General features: G+C 31.2%; 6 protein-coding genes across 9 annotated transcripts; 2 read left to right on the top strand and 4 right to left on the bottom strand.

Annotated features, from left to right (window-relative positions):
- Positions 1-2,401: 2,401 nt before the first annotated feature.
- Positions 2,402-3,792, bottom strand: LOC123682508. Its single transcript, XM_045621151.1, has 4 exons — positions 3,678-3,792; positions 3,355-3,647; positions 2,978-3,212; positions 2,402-2,674 (listed from the first exon to the last, which is right to left on the bottom strand). The coding sequence occupies exons 2-4, from the start codon at positions 3,544-3,546 to the stop codon at positions 2,433-2,435; spliced, it is 669 nt and encodes a 222-aa protein (XP_045477107.1). The 5' UTR covers positions 3,547-3,647; positions 3,678-3,792; the 3' UTR covers positions 2,402-2,432.
- A 517-nt stretch (positions 3,793-4,309) lies between these two features.
- Positions 4,310-6,887, bottom strand: LOC123682509. Of its 2 annotated transcripts, XM_045621153.1 has the most exons (7): positions 6,579-6,886; positions 6,142-6,349; positions 6,088-6,105; positions 5,231-5,302; positions 4,883-5,170; positions 4,671-4,825; positions 4,310-4,599 (listed from the first exon to the last, which is right to left on the bottom strand). In XM_045621153.1, the coding sequence occupies exons 1-5, from the start codon at positions 6,768-6,770 to the stop codon at positions 4,923-4,925; spliced, it is 738 nt and encodes a 245-aa protein (XP_045477109.1). In that variant the 5' UTR covers positions 6,771-6,886; the 3' UTR covers positions 4,310-4,599; positions 4,671-4,825; positions 4,883-4,922. The 2 variants fall into 2 exon arrangements, with proteins under 2 accessions (XP_045477109.1, XP_045477108.1); XM_045621152.1 differs by having other exon boundaries at positions 6,088-6,349; positions 6,579-6,887.
- Positions 6,888-7,620: 733 nt separating this feature from the next.
- LOC123682266 lies at positions 7,621-11,328 on the bottom strand. The gene is made up of 11 exons (XM_045620805.1): positions 10,949-11,328; positions 10,661-10,859; positions 10,330-10,426; positions 10,063-10,239; positions 9,803-10,006; positions 9,347-9,653; positions 8,646-8,874; positions 8,490-8,586; positions 8,261-8,440; positions 7,982-8,185; positions 7,621-7,903 (listed from the first exon to the last, which is right to left on the bottom strand). Exons 1-11 carry the CDS (start codon positions 11,163-11,165, stop codon positions 7,895-7,897), a joined length of 1,920 nt encoding a protein of 639 aa, XP_045476761.1. The 5' UTR covers positions 11,166-11,328; the 3' UTR covers positions 7,621-7,894.
- Positions 11,329-11,655: 327 nt separating this feature from the next.
- On the top strand, positions 11,656-12,984 carry LOC123682267 (60S ribosomal protein L7-like). Its single transcript, XM_045620806.1, has 4 exons — positions 11,656-11,815; positions 12,058-12,345; positions 12,401-12,746; positions 12,825-12,984. The coding sequence occupies exons 1-4, from the start codon at positions 11,805-11,807 to the stop codon at positions 12,933-12,935; spliced, it is 756 nt and encodes a 251-aa protein (XP_045476762.1). The 5' UTR covers positions 11,656-11,804; the 3' UTR covers positions 12,936-12,984.
- A 2,219-nt stretch (positions 12,985-15,203) lies between these two features.
- LOC123682065 (cAMP-dependent protein kinase catalytic subunit beta-like) lies at positions 15,204-20,032 on the top strand. Of its 3 annotated transcripts, none has more exons than XM_045620460.1 (8): positions 15,204-16,065; positions 16,869-17,135; positions 17,525-17,728; positions 17,817-18,051; positions 18,161-18,340; positions 18,426-18,641; positions 19,068-19,250; positions 19,570-20,032. In XM_045620460.1, exons 1-8 carry the CDS (start codon positions 15,750-15,752, stop codon positions 19,736-19,738), a joined length of 1,770 nt encoding a protein of 589 aa, XP_045476416.1. In that variant the 5' UTR covers positions 15,204-15,749; the 3' UTR covers positions 19,739-20,032. The 3 variants fall into 3 exon arrangements, with proteins under 3 accessions (XP_045476416.1, XP_045476417.1, XP_045476418.1); XM_045620461.1 differs by having other exon boundaries at positions 15,480-16,065; positions 16,869-17,126; XM_045620462.1 differs by having other exon boundaries at positions 15,497-16,065; positions 17,835-18,051.
- A 159-nt stretch (positions 20,033-20,191) lies between these two features.
- Positions 20,192-21,171, bottom strand: LOC123682067 (zinc finger HIT domain-containing protein 3-like). Its single transcript, XM_045620463.1, has 3 exons — positions 21,031-21,171; positions 20,801-20,955; positions 20,192-20,717 (listed from the first exon to the last, which is right to left on the bottom strand). Exons 1-3 carry the CDS (start codon positions 21,093-21,095, stop codon positions 20,545-20,547), a joined length of 393 nt encoding a protein of 130 aa, XP_045476419.1. The 5' UTR covers positions 21,096-21,171; the 3' UTR covers positions 20,192-20,544.
- Positions 21,172-21,194: the final 23 nt, after the last annotated feature.

Here is a 21,194-nt window from a genome sequence, read left to right on the forward strand (position 1 = left end):
TGTCCGCCTTCAATATAAAACTTGTGTCATCGGCATAGTTTACCATGGATGTATTCGGATCAGAACGTAGTACACTCATCAGGTCGTTGATGAAGATGATGAAAAGTATCGGTCCCAGTATACTTCCCTGGGGAACTCCAAATTGAATCAATGCCTCCTCGGATAAAGTTCTCGTGCCATTACCATCTATAATTACTTGTTGTCTTCGATTTGACAGATATGACCTAAACCACTCCTTCTCTTTTCCTCTTATTCCGTAACTGTCCAACTTATTTAGGATATATTTGTGAAACAAGGTATCAAAGGCCTTAGATAAGTCCAGCAGTAAGGCGATTACCACTTTGGAATCCTCCAATGCATTCAGTACATCAGTAATGAACTGGAATGTTGCTGTTGTTGTTGATTTTCCTTTCACATATCCATGTTGAGTGGAACTTAAAATTTCTTCATTTATAAGAAAATCTACGAGTTGTTCACTTATTGCCAGCTCTAATATTTTTGAGAATGCTGGTAGTAGGCTGATTGGCCTATAGTTTTCCGGTTCATTCTCTTTACCCTTTTTGTAGATTGGTTTTATGAGTGCTTTTTTGAGCAATTCAGGAAATACACCATGCTTCATGGAGTTATTCACAAGGTATGTTAATGGAGTAGCTATCTGACTCATACAGGCTTTAACTGTGCACATTGGAATGTCGTCAATTCCAGAACTATTTTTGTTTTTTAATTTTCCTATTATCTTGAGAGTTTCTTCTTCAGTTATCAGGCGAAATTTGAAATTGTTACTGTTGCGTGTGATATCATTCTGAAATGGAATGTTTTGGTTCTGTTTTATTTTTTCTTCAGCTGCTGTTGCAAAATGACGATTGAAATTATTTGCTATCTCTAAAGGATTTCCAGGAATCTCTTTGTTGATTTTCGTGTTGTTTTTGATTTTTGCTACAGTTTGCCATAGTGTTTTCATCTTGTTATCAGACTGAAGGATTTGCTGCTTATATCTTTCTCTTTTCTCATCTCGAAGCATTTTGTCATATTCCTTTTTTACCTCCTTGTATGCTCCCATAAAGACTGGATTGAATGTTTTACAAGTGTGTAATATGTCAAGTCTGGTCTTGCATTTTGTAATATTATCATTGATTGGCTTTTGTTGTCTTCTAGCAGTGGTTTTATTTTTTCTTATCGGACAAGCATAATCTAATTCTGTTTTGAACATATTTGTGAAAGTTCTCCATTGCTGATCTACTTCCTTCTCTGGAATTTTATATACAGCATTCCAATCTAAAAGCGTCAGTCTTTCGATTAAATCTTGGATGTTATTGGCTGTAATGTTTCTTTTATATTGATATTCCTTTGTTTGTTCTATTTCTTCCTGAAGAGTCAGTAGTTGTGCTGTATCGTGGTCAGAAATATGTGTTCTTATTATTTGTGATGTAAAGTTTGATTGATTGATCAGAATGTTGTCTATACAAGTTTTTGTAACCAATGTTGATCTTGTTGGTACATCTATGCTAACGTTCAGTCCATATGAGTTTAACAATTCCACAAAGCAGATTGTGTTCTTGTGAGATTTATCTAAAAGGTTAATATTGAAGTCACCTGCAATTACAACAGTTTTATTAGTCCAGCAGATTAGCTGAAGAATCTCCTCGAATTTTTTGATGAATTTCAACGTATGTATTTGTTGCAGGTTTCCTAAGTAGAAAAATTTCACGTATTAAATTTCTATTTTTCAGGAACAGAAACACCTGATGCATAAATTGTATTAACGGTGATCTAATCTGCCTCAATTGGTTGTAGTCGATCACTCTGTACATAATTCAGTGTTTCAAACATATGATCTTCCAAAAAGTACCATAAACTAAACTCTTATACTTTCATATCCATAAATAAAGGTACTCGACAGTCAAAAATCAGTCTTAAAATTTGTATAAATTCTTTATTATTCACAAGTTACTTCTGTTTATAAAAATATTTCGAATACAACTGACTTCATTACAAAAAAATATATAAATATAATATGGCTTATTAAAATTTTCAGCCTATAAAAATCTAAAAACAATACAGACACACACAAACATCACATTCTTCTTGTAGTGTGAAGTGTTTCAACCAAGTGACAAAACCACAAGATCCAGAATTATTGCCCAATATTTTTCCATCATGTGGGTGATTTATTAACTCTGGGTTAGAAATAGTATGACAACCACAAAAGCAACATCATTCGCTAACCTACAAAAAACAACAAAAAATAATCATAAATTGAATAAGACCCATTTAAACAAATGTCATAATTACCTCATTTTGATGTATTTTATCTGAATGAGCCATATACTCTCTGAAAACTGACAATTCACGCAGAAATTCCTTTTGAGGGTCGATATTTCAGATGATATATTTTTTTTTAAAAGTGGCAACTCCACACCCTTCTTTTAATTTCAACTTGTTTTGTCTTTTGTTATTTGAGATGCATCTATTAGTTCTTCCTGAAATGTTTCTGATTGATTAAGTAGTTGATATAACTGTTCAACCAAATCATATTCATCTTCTTCCTTGGCTACAGCTTCTTCAGGAACTTCACTTTGTATAAGATTGAAATTATTTTTTGATACATTTTCCATGATTTCTTCATTATTGTCCGATTTTTGCTTTTTTATTTTTGGTTCACATTGGTGAGAACCTTAAACAAAACACTTTACAATAAAACTGTTTTTTGATTTGATTTTTTTTTGGCAAACGAAAACAACTAATACAACCTTCATTTTTTGTGGATGCATAGTTACTTCTGCCGAAAGGGGCAGAACATTTTCTTACCATCTTCTTAAAGTTATATCTCAAAAAAATGTTAATCAAACCAAAATAAATATATATCGAAATGAATACTTAAGTACAACAGCACAAGATCACATCAAGTTGACCTAATCAATATAAATTTTTAATGTATGAAAATGTTGTTTCATTGAAATAATTAGATACCACCTACCTGAACAACCAGGTAAATTATCTCCAAACTCCACCCGTTTTGCAGCGGCTGTTCTCTCTTCCATTTCTTTTTCAAATTCTTCAAGCAAGTTCATTCTCTGTTCTGCATCAGATGTTGTGTTTTTTTGATCTGATTGACAATGAAATTTTGTAGGCAAGCACTCACGTTTCATACGTACCTGGTGTACAGAACCCATCACATGATATTGCATATAATTCTCCATATCATTTGGCATCTGAAATTTCAATGAAATACCTATAAAGACAATTGTTGTGCCACTGGTGCCAGTGCAAGATAACCCTAAGGAATATTGTTTCTTATATAAACTTAGACCTCAAACAAGATATTTAAAAAGAATCTACAAAGTGAATACGCACATCGAAATGATCTTCACAAAAATGAAGACGAGTTGCCGTCGTTATTCCAGTTAAATCTCGCTTTGCAAGTTGAAGCCATTTTACTCGCATGTCTCTGTTTTGTGGAACCGAAACAAATAACTTCTCTGGAGTTTTTAAACTTGTGTTTTTACACTGAGGAACCCCACAAATCTTGTAAGTTTTGAAATTCATATTTCTACATAAAATTATTAAATGAACGTCCAGTGTTTACGTTTTTTTTTGGCCGCATGGTCCACTACATAGACCTAATTTAAATATTCGTTTGCTACTACCACAGACTAACTAGTAATCTGTGCTACTACTACGGATTGACGTCACTACCGCCGCCATGACACTTCCTCGCGTTTTAAATCTGAAAACTCAAATCTAATTTTTTTGACCAAAACTTTACTATCTGCAGAAAGATGTTAGTTCTTGTGAATAATATTCCTTTCTGAAAAATATAGGATAGTTTTGAAAATTTGTCATCATGTCTAGTTCATTCAAAAATTTCGGATCAGCTTCAAACCTTCCTTACCTTGGAAAAATTTTCCATGCTGAATTCTAACCAGCAATCAGTTTTTTCCTAACACAGCTCAAAACTGAGATATACCCAATTTCGCAGAAAAAAAATGGGGTTTAATACGTAAAAACGGTTTTCTGCTTAGAACCAAAGCCTATTTCCGCATCTACGATCTAAAAGCCTCTCAAATAACGCATAAAATATGATCAACGCCTTATACAGAACTGACGACATTCGAATTATGCCAGTTTTTTTGAAAAAATCTTAAAATTTAAGCCATCTTTTTGAGATAGTCTTCCTAGATGCCATCATTGAGTGTAATCCTGTACAGGGATTTGATAAACTGTATATCATAGAAATAATCATTTTATAAAGAATAGATTCTTTTCTTTATACAGTGGTTTTAATATTAATGACAAGAAGTGCTTGAAATTCGTTAAAATACTTTATTATTCACAAGATACTTTTTCTGTTTATAAAAATATTTTGAATATAACTCAACTTACTAATATCAGTTTTTTCAGTCTATAAAATCTTAAAATAATACAGACACACACAAATAGCACATTTTTCTTGTAGCGTGAAGTGTTTCAACCAAGTAACAAAATCACAAAATCAATAATTATAGTCCAATATTTTTCTATCATGTGCGATCAATACGGATTTATTAACTTTGGATTAAAAATAGTTTGGCAACCACAAAAGCAACAGCGTTCGCTTACCTATGAAAATACAACAAAAAATAATCAAACATTGAATGAGACTCATTTAAACAAATTAAAAAAAAAATTACCTTATTTTGATGCATTTTGTTCAAACAAGCCATATACTCTCTGTTAACTGACAATTCACGCAGAAATACTTCTTGAGTTTTGATATTTCAGATGACAATTTTTTTTTAAATCCCATGAATCTTTTTCAGTAGAAACTGTCAAGAAATAGTCCCTCCTGAAATATTATAGAATTAGATATATTTTGTACAAAAATAATATTGAAAATATGTACCAGTAAAGAATTAGGGACAAATTTATTCACCCTCTTAATTTCAAACTTGCTTTTCTTTTTTTATTGTATCATCAGAGGCATCTGCTAATTCTTCCTTAACTGTCTCAGTTTGATTAACTAGTTCCAATAACTGTTCAACCAAAGAATATTCATCTTCCTCCTTGAGTCCAACTTCCTCAGGAATTTCACTTTTTATAAATATGAAATTATTTTTTGATACATTTTCCTTGATATCTTCAATGTCATCCAATTTTTCCTTCTTTATTTTTGGTTCACATTTGGGAGAACCTTTAACAATACACTTCACAATAAAACTATATTAATTTTATATGAAACAAGAAAACGTACCAATGTTTTGAGAGTCTTCCCCATATTTACAATCTGTTTTACTCTCTTCCGTATATATTATTTCTGGTTCAACTGTAAGGTTTCGGTAATCAGAAAATGAACTGCTTTTGCTTTTTTATTATTATTTATACACACAATTGTTTTTGATTTTAACAGGTGTGTGGATGAATTTAAAAAAAATTTTGGAACAACGCCTTCTTTATATGTAGGAGCTACACAAATGATAGTTCCATCCAGTCTTAAATTTTTGATGCTTAATTATATCTCTCGCTTCAAAATGTTTCGAACAAAGCACTAGTAATAACATTTTTTTGCTGGATAGATTTTATCCATAAAAGCTTTATTTCTTTATTTTTAGGCAAACGAAAACAACTATTATAATCTCCGTTTTTTGTGGATGCATAGTTACTTCTGCAGAAAGGGATCTTTCTCAAAAAAAATTAATCAAATAACAAGAAATATATCGAAATGAAAACTTCAACTATTGTTGCCTCTGGATGAAAATTATGTCGTTTCGCAAAAAAACGCTTATGAATCACAGACTATAATATTCTTTGGAAAGGCGTTTTTTTTTATTCAAACTTTTGTCTGACATCGTCGTAAAAAAATGCTTTGGCGTCCGTGTTGATGTAATGATTTGAGACTTTTATAACATTCTATACTTTTTCTTTATCTATGGTATAACCCTATTTTGTGTCGTTTTGAAGTTTTGTTATTATTGGCGTTTTGATTGATTCTTGTATTATTTGATTGTTTTATCGTAGTTAAGTGATAAAAATAAAAATTGGAGTATCATCAGAAATGAAACAAGAATTATTTAGGGCAGATACCTAGCTTAAATCTTGAAAAATATTTACCTGAACTTCCAGATGCTATTTCTTCTGTTTTTAAATGTTTTCTGAACATACAATTTTCTTCTGATTGCTTTTCACATTTTTCTAGAGCCGTTACCTTACGTTTATTACATATATTTTGTGGTTCTATAGTATCGGATAGGCTTTGATTATTTTTGTATGTTTGGCATGCAAATTTTGTAGGAATGCAACCTGGTTTCTTACGTACTTGTGATACGAACCCCATTACACGATACTCCATATAATTTTCCATATCATTTGGTAGCTTAAAAAAAAAATAACTAGTTGAGAATATTTGATTTCTGTTTGTTTCGTATGTCACGATTTTTTTTTTCAATGTTTTCTTTTATTATAAAATGAGTGCATTTTGATTTGTATATTGAATACTTATGATTACTTATTATTAATAAAGAGCTAATTATTAACCCAACAAGGATTTTGAGTTACAGACCTATTGCCAAAAAAATTAATATATTGAAAAATTAAACACTTACATCAAAATGGTCTTCACAAAAATAAACTGGTGAATTCGAAACTATTTCTGCTGGGTTTCGCCCTGCAAGCTCCAGCCACTTATCTCTCATTATTTTCTTATTTGGAACGTAAAGAAACAATTTGTTAGGTGTTGTTATTGATGTGTTTTTACACATAGGGACCATACACCACTTGTAAACTTTGGAATTCATTTTATCACAAGAAATAAGTTATGTATTATTAACTTTCTTCGTTCAACAAACATATAAAATACTTAATTAATGTTATGGGAAGGTTTACTTAACCGTTACGTCATGGGCGGACGCCATAACACCTATGAGCGTTTTTTCGCGATAGATTCAAAGTAGATAAAAAAAGTGCCTTAAAACTTGGGTGTATTGATGGAATTAGGTTTTTTTCGGATATAATAGACATATTCCTACATCACAGAATGAGATTTCTAATTTTTTTTTTGTACATCGGCGATTTAAGAGTAGATTGCGACATCTATAATCAAACTTGTAAATGGGTAAAGTCAGCTGATCTCCATGAAAATACAGCTAAAGTTATCCCGAAAAAACCCATTACAAATAATGAATAATACGAAATGGTTCTGGTGACAAAAGTTCGTCTCAAAAAAACGTCTATGAGAAAGCATAGAAAATGTAAAGCATTTTTTTGCGACAAACTTTTGTCCCCATGTAGACATTTTCTATGATTAATTATAACGTATTTTTGCTACTTTCCTTCTTGATCTGAAAATCGCCTAAATTGGTGATCAGAATACATTTTGACAACTCCGAATACAAGTAAATAAAACCTCTTTGTACACTTGTTTTTCTGCACGTTTTCTTTCATATCCCCAACTAAAATTGATTTAGTAACATAATAATACTAACAATGTTGAAGGTATTCGGCGAAAGGCTTGGAAAAAAATCATAAAACCTGCTATTATTTTACACAGACAAACATGCCTATTTTATAATACCACATCATCCAGTTTGGCTGTAGAATTTCATTCTTAGAATTCAGTTAAAAATGTTAATAAATTATTGAAACAAATTTTGTGAAGTACTTTATTATTTTTTCTGTCTCCTTTCTTGTATAGAATAAATATTTGTGACTACACCAATTTCATTACAATTACAGGAATTATAACTGATGGAAAGACAATTAAAGGTGGATAAAACAATTCAATTTCTTCAGTCTAAAACTGACTTTCGTCCGTTTTTTTTTAAATAATACAATTGTGCACTCTATAAATTCCTCTTACTTCTGTGGCCTTAGAATTCGACTAAATTCCTATTCTGGGATCGAAGTTGGGAAGAAAATATCATCAAGTATTCTGAAAAACAGTTTGAATTAAGAAATACATTTGTAAAAAAAAGTCTGATACTATTATTTACTATTCAATATACATTACCTCTTCAACAAGTTCAATTTTCAGTGGACTCGCCTGGTGTTTCACCTCTGCATGAAATTGGAGCAGCGACGGTTGAAACGTGACAAAATCACAAAATTCACAATAATATATCAATGTTTCTCCTTTATGTAGGTATAATAAGTGATTTATTAATTTGTGATAGGAACTAGCCTTGTAATCACAAATGCTACAACACTTGCTAACCTATAAAAAAAAATAACGAAATTCACTAATTTAAACACAACAAAAAAGTCCTTAAAATAAAAAATTCATAATTACCTCATCTTGATGCTTTTCATCTATATGAGCTGTAACTTCTTCCCAATAGCGAAAGGTCTCTCCGCAAAACTGACAATTCACGGAATGAAGTTTTTGGTGTTTTTTCAATTCAGCTGTTTGTACTTTTTTAGAAAATTTCTGGGAACCATCGCAGAAGGGGCAGTGAAAGAATATTCCTATCTGAAATATTAATGAATAAGATATGGAAAGTATTTTCGGTGTAACCTACCTTATGATGAGTTTCTATATGCTTGTCTAACTTTGTATAGACAGGACAATCGCACAGACGGCAAATATTTAGACGTATATATTTCATGCAAAAAAATCTGAAAAAAAAATTTACAGGTTAAAATAAAGTACCAGTTAAAAATTTAAGGTAACTCACTTGTCTTCTGCTGTTGGGCTATCTGCGTCATCGGTTAGTTCTTCCTTAATTCCCTCAGCTTGGTCAATTAGTCCCAAAAACTGTTCTTCTCTTGCATCCGAAGAATTTACATCTTCCATTTTGACTTCAACTTCTTCAGGAATTTCACACTTGATCATAACTAAATTGTCGATTACCTCATCATCTTCCAATTTTTCCCTCTTTATTTTTGGTTCACTTTGGGGAGAACCTAAAATAACACACTCATTCAAGGCCTTTTATAATAGCAGTTTAGATAGTATGGAGGCAGACTGAATGCTTATTTGTTCCGAAAATGTTGATATTTCATTTATCGAACAAGAAAATTCAAGGCTAAAATCTTCACTAATGAGAATGAAAATAAATATTTCTTATAATACGTGAATAATAGTTAAACATGTGTGTGTTTATAAATGAAATTAATTTCACGGCTTTCAGGCAATTTTTCAATTCTGGAAAAAGTACCTCCTCGAGCGGGACTCGAACCCGTAACCTCCGGTTGCTTAGTGGTTTGAGAGCCGGACTAGTTATTCGGAGGTTGCTGGTTCGAGTCCCGCTCGAGGGCGTACTTTTTTCAGAATTGAAAAACTGTCTGAATGCTGCGGAATTCATTTAATTTCTTATAATGTCGAATATACCTCAGGCTCCAATCTTGTTCGATGTGAAAAAACAACAATACATACCAACTCTCTCTTCAACATATCCATTTTCACCAAGTTGACAACATGTTTCATCTTCTTCCATGTAAATTATTTCTTGTTTAACTTTAACGTTTTGATAATCGACATTTTTATCATTATTTCTAATAACTGCGACTTGTTTTTGGGGACTTTTACTTTCTGTTGTGGTATTATTCAATTCTTCGCAATCCCATCTCCAAGGGCCTTTTATCTCAGATATTTCTAATGGACGACTGTGCAATCTCCAAGGACTTCTTGGCTCAGGTTTTTTGAGGGGTTTTTGCGATTTCCTGGAAACGATTCTCCAATACTGAAATTAAAAGCGTTAATATTGAAAATAAGTAAACCAAGCTAAAAATCTAATGAAATATTTTCTATATCCAATTCTATACATTTCAATCATTAAAACTCCTTTTTTTTTCTTCTGAAATAACGATAGGACATTTTTTTGTTCATTACCTTTGGGCCAGTTTCGGATTTTGATGTATTCTCTTTGTGTTTGACTTCCATGTGAATTTTTAGAAGTGAATATCTTACAGTGGAAAAATTGCAAAACTTACAATTGATTATTAATGATTCACCTTTATGGCAGCACAGCTTGTGATTGATTAAAGTTTGAAAGGAAATTGCCTCATAAGAACAGATATTGCATTGCGTAGTAACCTTTAAAAAAAAAAAACAGAAAAATTGAGTAAATTTCCAAAAAAAAAAAGTCATACCTTATCTGGGTGTTTCTCATCTATATGAGCTATTATTTTTATCCAATTGTGATAAGTTTCTTCACAATAATGGCATTTGATAGAGAGGATTTTCCTGTGTTTTTTCAATTCATTAGGTAATCTATTTCTTGCTAACTGGAGTGAATCACAATAGGGACATTGAAAAAAAATTCCCTTCTGTAAATTGTAAGGAATAAATTAAGGGCCTCAATTATTCTAATTGAATTAACCATATAGTTCTAAAATGAGACAAAGTTTATGACTTACCTTGTGAAATTTTTGATTATGATCGTCTATAGTTGTATCGATGTTAGTTTGGCAAAGATGGCAAAAAGTTGGTGACCAATATTTTAAACAACAGTGCCTAAAAAAAAGAAACATAGAAATAGAATAGCAAGTCAGTATTATATAAATATATATATATTTTTTTTCTCTTCAGATAACAGGTAAACAGGTTGACATCCAAGAAAACCAGGCTCCGACTAGAACAAAGGTTGTTCTCATGAGCTCTCTATATAACCATATAGACCACCATCCTTCTTTTATTATATTCATAGTTTTTTCGTTATTATTAATGAAATTTGTTCATAACACTCACTCTTTTCCATCAGTTTCCTTAATGGTTTCATCATCAGATATTTCATATATTATTTCACATTCTTTTTTAATAGAAGAATGTTCTATTTCAATTCCTTGAATTTCATTCTTAATGGAAATGAAATTGTTTTGTATTGAACTTTCCACAATATCTTCATCTAATCTTTTCCTTTTTATTTTGGGTTGATCTTGTGAAGGAGCTGTAACAAAATAACATAATGCTGATTTGATTTATTGGAAGTAGGATAATACGGATCCATTCTTTTTTTAATAATTTCATAGTCTGTACCAGGTTGATGCTCTTTCTCATTTTGTTCCTCACAAATAGGTTCTTGTTTAACAGTTACATTTTGAATCCCCCTCCATTCGCTTGCAGTAGGAACGTTAATATTAGATATTTTATTGCTATCCTCTACTTTTAATATGTTTGGAATATGATTTATTTCAATATTTTTGCAATGTCCATTCATTGGCGTCGACTGATCTGAATCCATGGATTTATTCATAGTTATTTATAGTTTGCTATCTTTTATTTTTTTTATGGAAACCTAAATCAAAATTCAAATTTGGCATTTTATTTTATCATAAGAAGCATTTGTGAACATTAAAATTAAAATATTCAACAAAGGTTGTCATTTCTGATATTTGGTTACGTTTTTCTAACCTACAAGAAAAAACCTCAGAGCAGAGACCATAGACAAATAGGGTAAAACGGGATCTTACTGAACTTTGAAATATTTTTAATTTATTTATCACAGGTTTGCAAATTTATTGTTCACAAAATTCGAATATGAATTGAGAACACACAATTGAGTATTGTCAACATTGTTGGAATTATTAAAATTTCGAGGTCTCTTTAGTGTTGGGAATATATTATCTTTATAATAATATATTTCCCACATAATCTATTACACCAGTGAAGAGTTCACTTGCTTTCATTAAGCTTTTTTTAGAAAAAATTAATATTTACGACTGAACGAATTTTACGAAACATTTTTTTAAATTCTATAGACACATTTGACATTTCTATATTTCTAAGGTGTTCGGTCTTTTTTAGGAAACTTCTGTGAGTGCTATATCGTTTTAAGGTTAGCTGCGGTCGGCGTGTTTTTCATTTTCATCTCGAAGTCGAGAGTTAAATTAAAATGGCGCCAACGTGAGTATTTTTGCTTAATTGATATGGTTTATTAAACAAAATGTTCAAACATTGTTAGATGCCTGGGAAGTAATTGTACATTTTCTCGATTCTGCCATATGCACATAGTCGTATAACACGTGTCCGATTGAATCTCTATCATCTAAATCTTTATTTTTAAGCAGTCGTTGACCGAACAGATCGCTCATTTTGTTTATTCCAATTTGTTTTGTTCATTTTCAAAGTTAAAATGTTTGTTTCAGAGTTGAAAAAAGTAAGACTAAAAAGCAACTACCAGTTGTTCCCGAATCCGTCTTGAAACAACGTAAAAGACGTGATTTAGCTAGGACCATTAAGGTTCAAAGTGCCATCAAGAAGAAAGCTGTCCAAGTGAAGAAACGCAAGGAAATCTTCCAAAGAGCCGAACAATATATGAAAGAGTATAAACTCAAAGAAAGAGAAGAAGTCAGGTTGGTCAGACAAGCAAAGAACCGTGGTAATTATTATGTACCTGGTGAAGCTAAATTGGCATTCGTAATTAGGATTAGGGGGTAAGTTGGTATTTTATAGTTTAACTTGAGAATATTCATTAATTTATGATTTCAGTATCAACAAAGTAGCCCCTAAAGTCAGGAAAGTATTGAAACTTTTCCGTCTGTTGCAAATCAACAATGGTGTCTTCGTGAAACTTAACAAAGCCACCATCAACATGTTGAGAATATGCGAGCCCTACATTACCTGGGGTTATCCCAACCTAAAATCAGTTAAAGAACTGATCTACAAAAGAGGATTCGCCAAAGTCAATGGTCAGAGAATTCCAATCACCAGTAACGAAATCATTGAGAACAGACTAAGCAAATCCAATATCATCTGCGTCGAAGATCTTGTCCATGAAATTTTCACCGTTGGACCTAAGTTCAAATTTGCCTCAAATTTCTTATGGCCCTTCAAGGTACGTTAAATATCATTGAGGCATTTTCTGTTGATGAATTCTTTTTGAGCTTCATGGTGTAATTTTTTTTTTTTTCAGCTAAATACCCCAACTGGTGGATGGCGTAGGAAGACAAACCACTATGTTGAAGGTGGAGACTTCGGTAATAGGGAAGACAGAATTAACGAGCTCCTCAGAAGGATGGTTTAAGATATAGTAAAATAATGTTTGTTATTTCAATAACAAAATGTTAAAAATTTTTATGAGTTTTATTTGTTTTTACTTCCACATATAACAATCACATCTTGGATGATGATAAACATTAATTTAAAAAAATATTATATCAAACTTGTAAAAAGTTCTAAAGTCTCGAAGAATTCATTCTTGTTTAAAACAACATTGAATTTAAAGTATTTTATCATGAACTGAATTGGGCGAAATTTTTGATGACTTCAATTTGAAATAACCACATTTGTCAATTTTTTTTTGGGTTCAGTGTTTGCTGTTAATTTAGACATGCAGGTGATTTTGAGTCTGAATAGTTCCATTTTCCTTATAGAAAGATGATTGAAAATTTGAAGAGAATTTAAAACAACATTGAATTTTAACCTCAAACCAGATGCTGTAGTATGAGTAATTAATAAAAGTAATTCTGGAACATTGCCTGCTTCTTTCCTCCAGAACTCTTTTTTGGTGGACCACTGGTAGTTTAGAAAAACGTAAAAAAAATTTTGGTCTAGTACTACACTTTTTGATTTTGTGTAGTTTAGTCGTAATATCTACCGATTTCGAGAAAAAAATCAAACAATTCTTTAGTAATCCCCAGGAAAATCCAAATTTTCAAAAAAAAATTCATAAAGATGCTGTGATGAATAAATTAATTATAAATTTTGGTACTTGTTTACCCAATCTGCAGCGAAGATTGAAAAAGATTTGATAAACTGGTATAATGATCACAAAAAATACAACTACAAGAAACACACTGTATTTCGAAAACAAAGCTTTTGCGGGTCCAGGTTTATAGGATTAAAATCCAAGGAATCTTTAATTTGTATCTCCAATTTAGGAATTTATTGGCCTATGAATTGAATTTTACAATTTTGAATACCAATTTTTTTTAAATATTCATGCAAATGGAAACTAAACAATTTTTTGGCCTATGAATTGAATTTTACAATTTTGAATATCAATTTTTTTAAAATATTTATGCTAATGGAAACTAAACCATTTTTTGGCCTATGAATTGAATTTTACAATTTTGAATACCAATTTTTTTTAAATATTTATGCAAATGGAAACTAAACAATTGTTATCTGCTTAATAAACATGACTGAATAATTTAAAAGGATTTCAAATATATGTCAAATAGTCTATATATTTTACTCCACATTAAGCTTTCTGGCATTAGAGTTTCATCCAGGGATTTTTAAGGCTCAATTAAAGAGCGAATAACGAATTAACTATAGTTTTCCTTAATAATATATACATACAACAGTTTCCTAGAAAAATAAAGCATTTTTTGAACAGGACCGTAATCAGGATATTTCCGATGATATTGCATGCATCATGTTCCATGAAATATGATCTTGTCATTTAGTCCAAATAACCCTAATTATAGTTGAATTTTAAATTGAAAATGATCTTAAATGATAAGGTTAGAGTGACTGATGATGAATAATTCATGTTCAAATTCACTCATTACCGGCCGGTCACAAAGACAACTTTCAAATGAAATTTTTTTTTCAAATTGAATGTTTCAGAAATTATCCGCCAGATTTCGCCAGGTATATCGATAAAATGAATCACAATACAGTTATTCCAAGTAAAAAAAAGGTTTTTTTCGGCAACCGTCCGGGAAGTGCTCACTTCCAGGACGCTTTTTCTCTGAGAAAGTAGCATTTCCCGGCCTAGTGCGGAAAGTACGTACTTCCCGGACTAGGCCGGAAAAGAATCATAGAATTCATAGCAACCGAGATAACGGCTGACAGTTCATATGAAATTAGTTGTCAAAAATTTGCATGTTTTTTGATCGCAATCGCAATAAAATATGGAAAGCAGCAGCGATAGTGTTATTTTACATGGTTGCCGAAAAAATATTGTACGCAACACGCCCGAAAATGGTTTTTTTGGACTCACAGACTTCCAGGACTCGCTTATACGCTCGTCCTGGAATTTTGTCTATTCGTCCAAAAAAACACTATTTTCCGGACTTGTTACGTAAATTACTATTATGATCTGGAGGTCTAGTAATAGCTTTCGGCGGGTTTAGAGTTACCCTTTTACATTTAAACGTAGAAAAAAATATAACATTGTGCATTTTGTTAAATCTTTTCTATTCTGAATAAATTATCTGTTTGGTTATTGTCTTTGTATATTATTTATGTAAATAAAAGTATCTTATTCCCAATGGAAATGAAATCATTTTGTGCTGTATACCTTGTATGAATTTTCGTCTAATTTTTTCCCTCTTTTTCTGGTAGTATTTGTAAACAACTGTGTTTATGTGTTAAGATAATTGCATTTTGTACCAGTTTTATTTCTCATCAATACTTTCCTGCTCGATAGTTATATTTATATTCAATCCCTCACAATCGCTTCAGTTGGAACATTTATATCAGATATTTTATTTATTATCCTCAACTTTTAATATTTCTTCAACATTTATTTTTTATTTTTCTGTTGATACATTCGATCGATTAGAATACTGGTGATATTTCATTTTTGGTACGTAAAAATCAGTTCTTCTCATGGTATTGTAGATATACAATTCGTATATCTCTATTTCTTTACCCCCAGCTGCCTTTGTCGACTCGAGGGTTAATTCACAGCATATTTTCTGAGTAGTTAAGTGCGGTAAACATGCGCAGAAAGTGTTGCGACTCAGATCATTGTATCTGTTTTGAAAGAGGCTGAATGGCAGTCAGAAAAATACCTGCCAATCTCAAGGGTGGTTTCATGTTGATGACCATTACTGATTGTTGTGGAGTCAAATGCAGTGGCGTGTTGACAAAGTGTAGATAACGAATGTTGAGTTTGATACATTTAAGCATGGAAGAAGAGCGTAGATTTGTCAGGAAGGCACTGAGGGCAAGATCGAGGTTTTTCAAATATTATGATCGGAGATTTTTAGACGCTTTTGTACATTTTATGACAAGGACTAAATATTCCTCGAAACAAGTTATAATGACCCCCGAGGATGCCCCCCAAAACTTATATGTTCTTGTCAAAGGAAAAGCATCTATAACGAACGATGTGGGGCAAAAAGAATATTTGTATGTTGGTGCAGTATATGGGGAACAGGAAATATTGGCGAAATTGTATAGATCCGCCACAATGACAGGTAAATCGATTAATTCGTTCATATAAGTAAATTTATTGTAAAGTTGATATTATAAACTTTGAAGGTAATAACATTTTTACTACTACATAAAGAACAGAACTTTTAAAATTTTTGACTGAAATTGATCATTCCGATCTGCACCGGGCTTTTGAATATTTACATCGTGTACCTATACAAAAATAAACAAATAAAAGTATGATACTGCAATTTGACAGATAAATTCATGTGTCAACTTCAATTCACGCTTTATTTTTGTACCTAAAAGCGAATAGTTCAAATAATTTCTTATTAATTTCGCACAAATATTGTTTGAATTTATTTTTAATAAATTCATAGTTAATTTTGTTATTAGTGATATCTATTCATTCAAACATTCCACATATATTTACTTATTTATCGTTTATAGACTAATAATAATCTAATTAGTTGAGTACGAAGAAGTAAATGATAAATGAATATAATACAACAATTACCTATATTGTATTGATTTCTCTTAAATATTGACACTTGATTACAAAACTTGTGAATCGTCTAAAATGAATAACAGAAATTATATATGCATGTGCAGGGAAAACAAGAAAAACACTGTTCAATTCTTCAATTAGGTGTATTCAATATTTGATTACTGAAAAACATTAATTAATATTACCATATCATGACAAAATTCCTTAATTTTATGCTATATTTAAGTTTTTTTCCCAATATACAACAAGGTTGTTCAGTGGGATTTGTTGATTCTTTCATGAAACTATATTAGATTATAATGATACAAAACTATTATTCGATATAAAATATTGTTTCAGCGGAAACAGAATGTATAGTGTGGCAGCTTAATAGATACGATTTCAAACTTGCTGTAAGAAAAATGAACTATGTTCCCAAAAACAAAAAGTTCCTCAGATCGATAGCTATGTTTCGGAATTACTCTGAAGAAATGCTAGATAAAATAGAAGAGGAGCTGGAAGTAGCTTATTTTGACACCGATGATATAATTCCATTGACGACAGATAATATACAAATAGTTTCAAGCGGCCATTTGAAACTAATTGAGAAGGAATCAGGTGAGATTGGTGAGCATATTTACAATTTCACTTGAACCATTATTATACATAAATAATATATTAAGACCTCGCAGATGTAGAAGTCATTATTGTTATTGTTGGTAGACGTTGAATTATGATGTCACGACCAGACGAAAAGTATGTCGCAAAAAAACGCTTAAGAAGCATAGAATATGTCAAGAGGATTTTTCATGTTGCGAAAAATACCTTGCAAATTCTATGATTGCTCATAGACGTTTTTTTGCGACAAACTCTCCGTCTGGATAATTTAATGTCTACAAACATTACTGGTTGACTAATTTCAAGTTCACGTCTCCTTTAATGTCTTAAACTAAATATAATTATTATCTCTAGATATTTCAACTCAACATCAATTTAAACTCACCAACTTATTCCAGATGCAAAGAAAATAGGGAGAAAAATAGTTAAGATTTTTAAAAAAGGTGATTGTTTCGATGATGGAATCGAAGGCGAATTGTCTGCGTTCTTTCCAGGATCGGAATGCATCAGAATTCGAAAAGATGTGTTGTCTGAATTCAAGGACAATGATGAAGTGAATTGTCAGAAAAAAAAGAACGTTGGGGAAATCGTAGAAGATGAAGGTAAAGACAAAAAATTATATTCACCCAATAAGTATTCGATTTGAAATTAATATTTATGAAACTGCTTCATAAAATTAATTTTTCAAAGATTCTGAGATATTTTCAGAATATGGCAACATAGAACTGGAAGATCTCGATCCTGTAACAATCATTGGAACTGGTTCTTATGGAACAGTATCACTGGTCAGATACACAAAAGCATCTAATGTCAGTTTCGCCTTAAAGAAGATCGAAAAAGCAGGTATGGTCAGACGAAATCAACAGGATCATTCACTCAATGAAAGGGAGTTACTGATGACCATAAAAAGTCCTTTCATTACAAGGTAAAAAGAACATCCATAATTTTATGTCCTAATACGAACATAGATAATCTTCTATGTGAAGGGATATCCACAGAACATTGTAACTTGAAGTGATTTTTTTCTTTTTCAGATGTTATAGAACCTTTCGGGATGATAGATACGTGTACTTCCTTTCTGAGGTTTGTTTGGGTGGAGACATTATGAGGATCTTAGGCAGATACATTTATTTTGACGAAGATGTTGCACGTTTCATCTGCGCGTGTGTGGTTGAGGCTTTAGAGTATTTGCACAACCGGCAAATCATGTACAGGTAAAAGATAAGAGAATGTGAAAAATATTGCAAAACCTTTTTGGTTTACAATTTCATAAATTCTCATTTATTTTGTCTTCACCAGGGATTTGAAACCCGAGAATCTTGTTATTGACAGAAATGGTTATATCAAATTGACGGATCTGGGACTCTCCAAATATGTAGGATACACTGGTAAAAGTTACTCATTTTGCGGAACTTATCCCTATTTCACCCCTGAAAATGTTCTCAACACTGGTGCCGATCACGGTGTGGATTTTTGGACATTGGGAGTACTCATTTATGAACTTGTGACCGGAGAGTGAGTATAATTTCCAAAAAATTATTGGGAATTTTTTCAGTACTTGGCGCGAATTTGAAAAAAGTCACTAGGAGTCATATCAGGAAAATGTGATGGCTGCTCAATAGGGTTTGTTGAATTATCGGCTAAAAATGGTTTTAAAATCTGTTTCTTGAATTTGGTTGTCCCCTCAAACGTTATATATCATTTTGATAATATTTAAATCTCTGATAAGAATTCTTTGGCACAATATGGTGCTTTTAGAGTTATGCCAAATCAGTTATATAATGATTCCCATTTTTGTTTGAGTGTAGGTTCATTTTTTAGACTTTTTGGCATATTAAACATTGATAAGATGACTTTAATTACGAATTCACATAAAATTTCTCATATTTTGAACTGAATTTCGAATTCATTGAATTCATGTAGATATTTCTAACTGTTCAGGTTGCTTTTTGGTGAAGAAAACCGACTTCAAGTGTATGATGCTATCTTGGGTGGTGTAGAGCAGGTATTTTTTTCTGGAATAATCAGAGGTTCTAGCTCTGAAGATTTGGTAAAAAAGCTTTGCGTTAGAGAGCCTTCTAAAAGGATTGGATACCGTGATATGAATGAAATAAAGACTCATCGGTAAGTTATCCTATAGTTCTATGTGATTTTCCTCTAACCTGATAGCTACAGTCATATTCAATTCATAAAAGTATAGCACTTCTTTTGTATTCAGAATATAATTAATGAATAGTGAAAATGAAAGTTACATTTCACTTTCATATAAATAATTAAATCAATTTCTTGAAAATGATAATTATTATTTTGATGCTGTATCCCTGAAAGAAGTTTATTACCTATTATTCATATTCAATGCTGTTAATCTGAATATATTTCATTTGCAATTAATTAATTATAAGAATTGGAATAGTGTTAGTGAAGTAACATAAATTTTTCGTAGGTGGTTCCAAGATTTTGATTGGAATGGATTAAAATCTCTCTCTCTACCTGCCCCAAAGATACTGATTCCACTATTGAGGGATTCCTTTGACCCCACTCATTTTGACTCTTTCGAAATTCAAGAGGAGATTCCACGTAAAGAGGTCAGCAACTGGGACTACGAGTTTTAATAAATATTTATATTGATGCTAAGAGATTTTTCTCTTGAAAATAAGTGATTGTGATATTATTCAGTATTTTTTTTATGAATAATCCTCATATTATTTTGTTTATACTCTTTGTTAGTTTTATTCTGATATTTTTATATTGATTCAATGTTTTTCAGATTTGTGAAACTCACTTTTTGAGTTGCTTTTTGTTTTAGAGAAGTTAACATGAACTTTTCATTAAAAATGTGTTGTATTTTATAATTTTTTATAAATTCAAGTACTGAATTACTCAAGGAATAAAAACGTAATATCTTACCAAGTTTTTTTATTTTGTCCAAAAATAGAGTTTGCTTTTTGGTAGAAAAATTGGAGTTATTAGATAGATTGAACAGCAAATCTGGGTACCTGCTTGAGCGGAACCATAGCACTATCGTGGTTAAAGAATAAGAAGAATAATAATAGCAGCATTGTATATTTAAATATTTATATTTCAACAAAAATTGATATAATTTGAAAAAAAACTGGAATTTGACATCCCTATCAAATTATTACAGGATAAAAAAACAATTAAAATTCAGAATAATGATCAGAATCTTATTTTAATATAATTTATTCATTCTTAAAACACATCTCCCAAAATTTGAAGCATCGACATCAGAATCCATTTTAATGGATACTCGGCACAAATTTTTTGCAACAAATCTAACTTCCGATTAACCTTTTGAAATCGAGAAACATCATATGATATATTCAAGACTTCCTCAAGTGTTTTCTTTTCAATCTCCTCTTCTATAGGGTATTCAGTTTTTGGTTAAATCCATATCTGCTTACGAGGATTCTTCATTACCTAAACTCATACAAACATCTACGTATTCTACGAATAAAGGCTCTAACATTGCCATTTGCATCATTTTTTCAGGATCTTTACTTCCATCAACAATTTTGAGCAGTTTTTGTAGGTGTTGATTTTTAAGCAAATCTTTGAGTTCTTCAGACTGACCTGAAAATAAACGCTTATAAATATCAAAGCTCAATAATGTGAAGTTACCTAAGCTGCATGACTCAAGATTTCGAATAACTTACCCAACAATTCTAATTTTTCATCAGGTACTTCGGAGTAAATAGTTTCTTTTGGGGCAGAAACAGAAACACGAGGTTTCTTCAATTCAGGACCTTTTGATTTACTGATTTCCTTACTGCATTTCTCCTTATGTTTTCCAAAACATTCTTTTGAACAACTAGAAATAAGATAAACATTAAATAATATTCACAGCAAGAACAAATCGAATTAATTTAGTTTTATTGATACTTACTAATTTATCAGACAAACAGGACATTTGTATTTTTTGTCGGAAATTCCACATATGTCACACTTCATTTTTCTATATTTCTCAAAATTTGTATACAATTGAAAAATTTAATATAACGTTATTGTAACACAAAAAATTACGTCTATATGTAATAACAGCGACTGTTG

The sequence above is a fragment of the Harmonia axyridis genome, chromosome 6 (genome assembly GCF_914767665.1).
Source record: "Harmonia axyridis chromosome 6, icHarAxyr1.1, whole genome shotgun sequence".
Taxonomy (NCBI): Eukaryota; Metazoa; Arthropoda; class Insecta; order Coleoptera; family Coccinellidae; genus Harmonia; species Harmonia axyridis.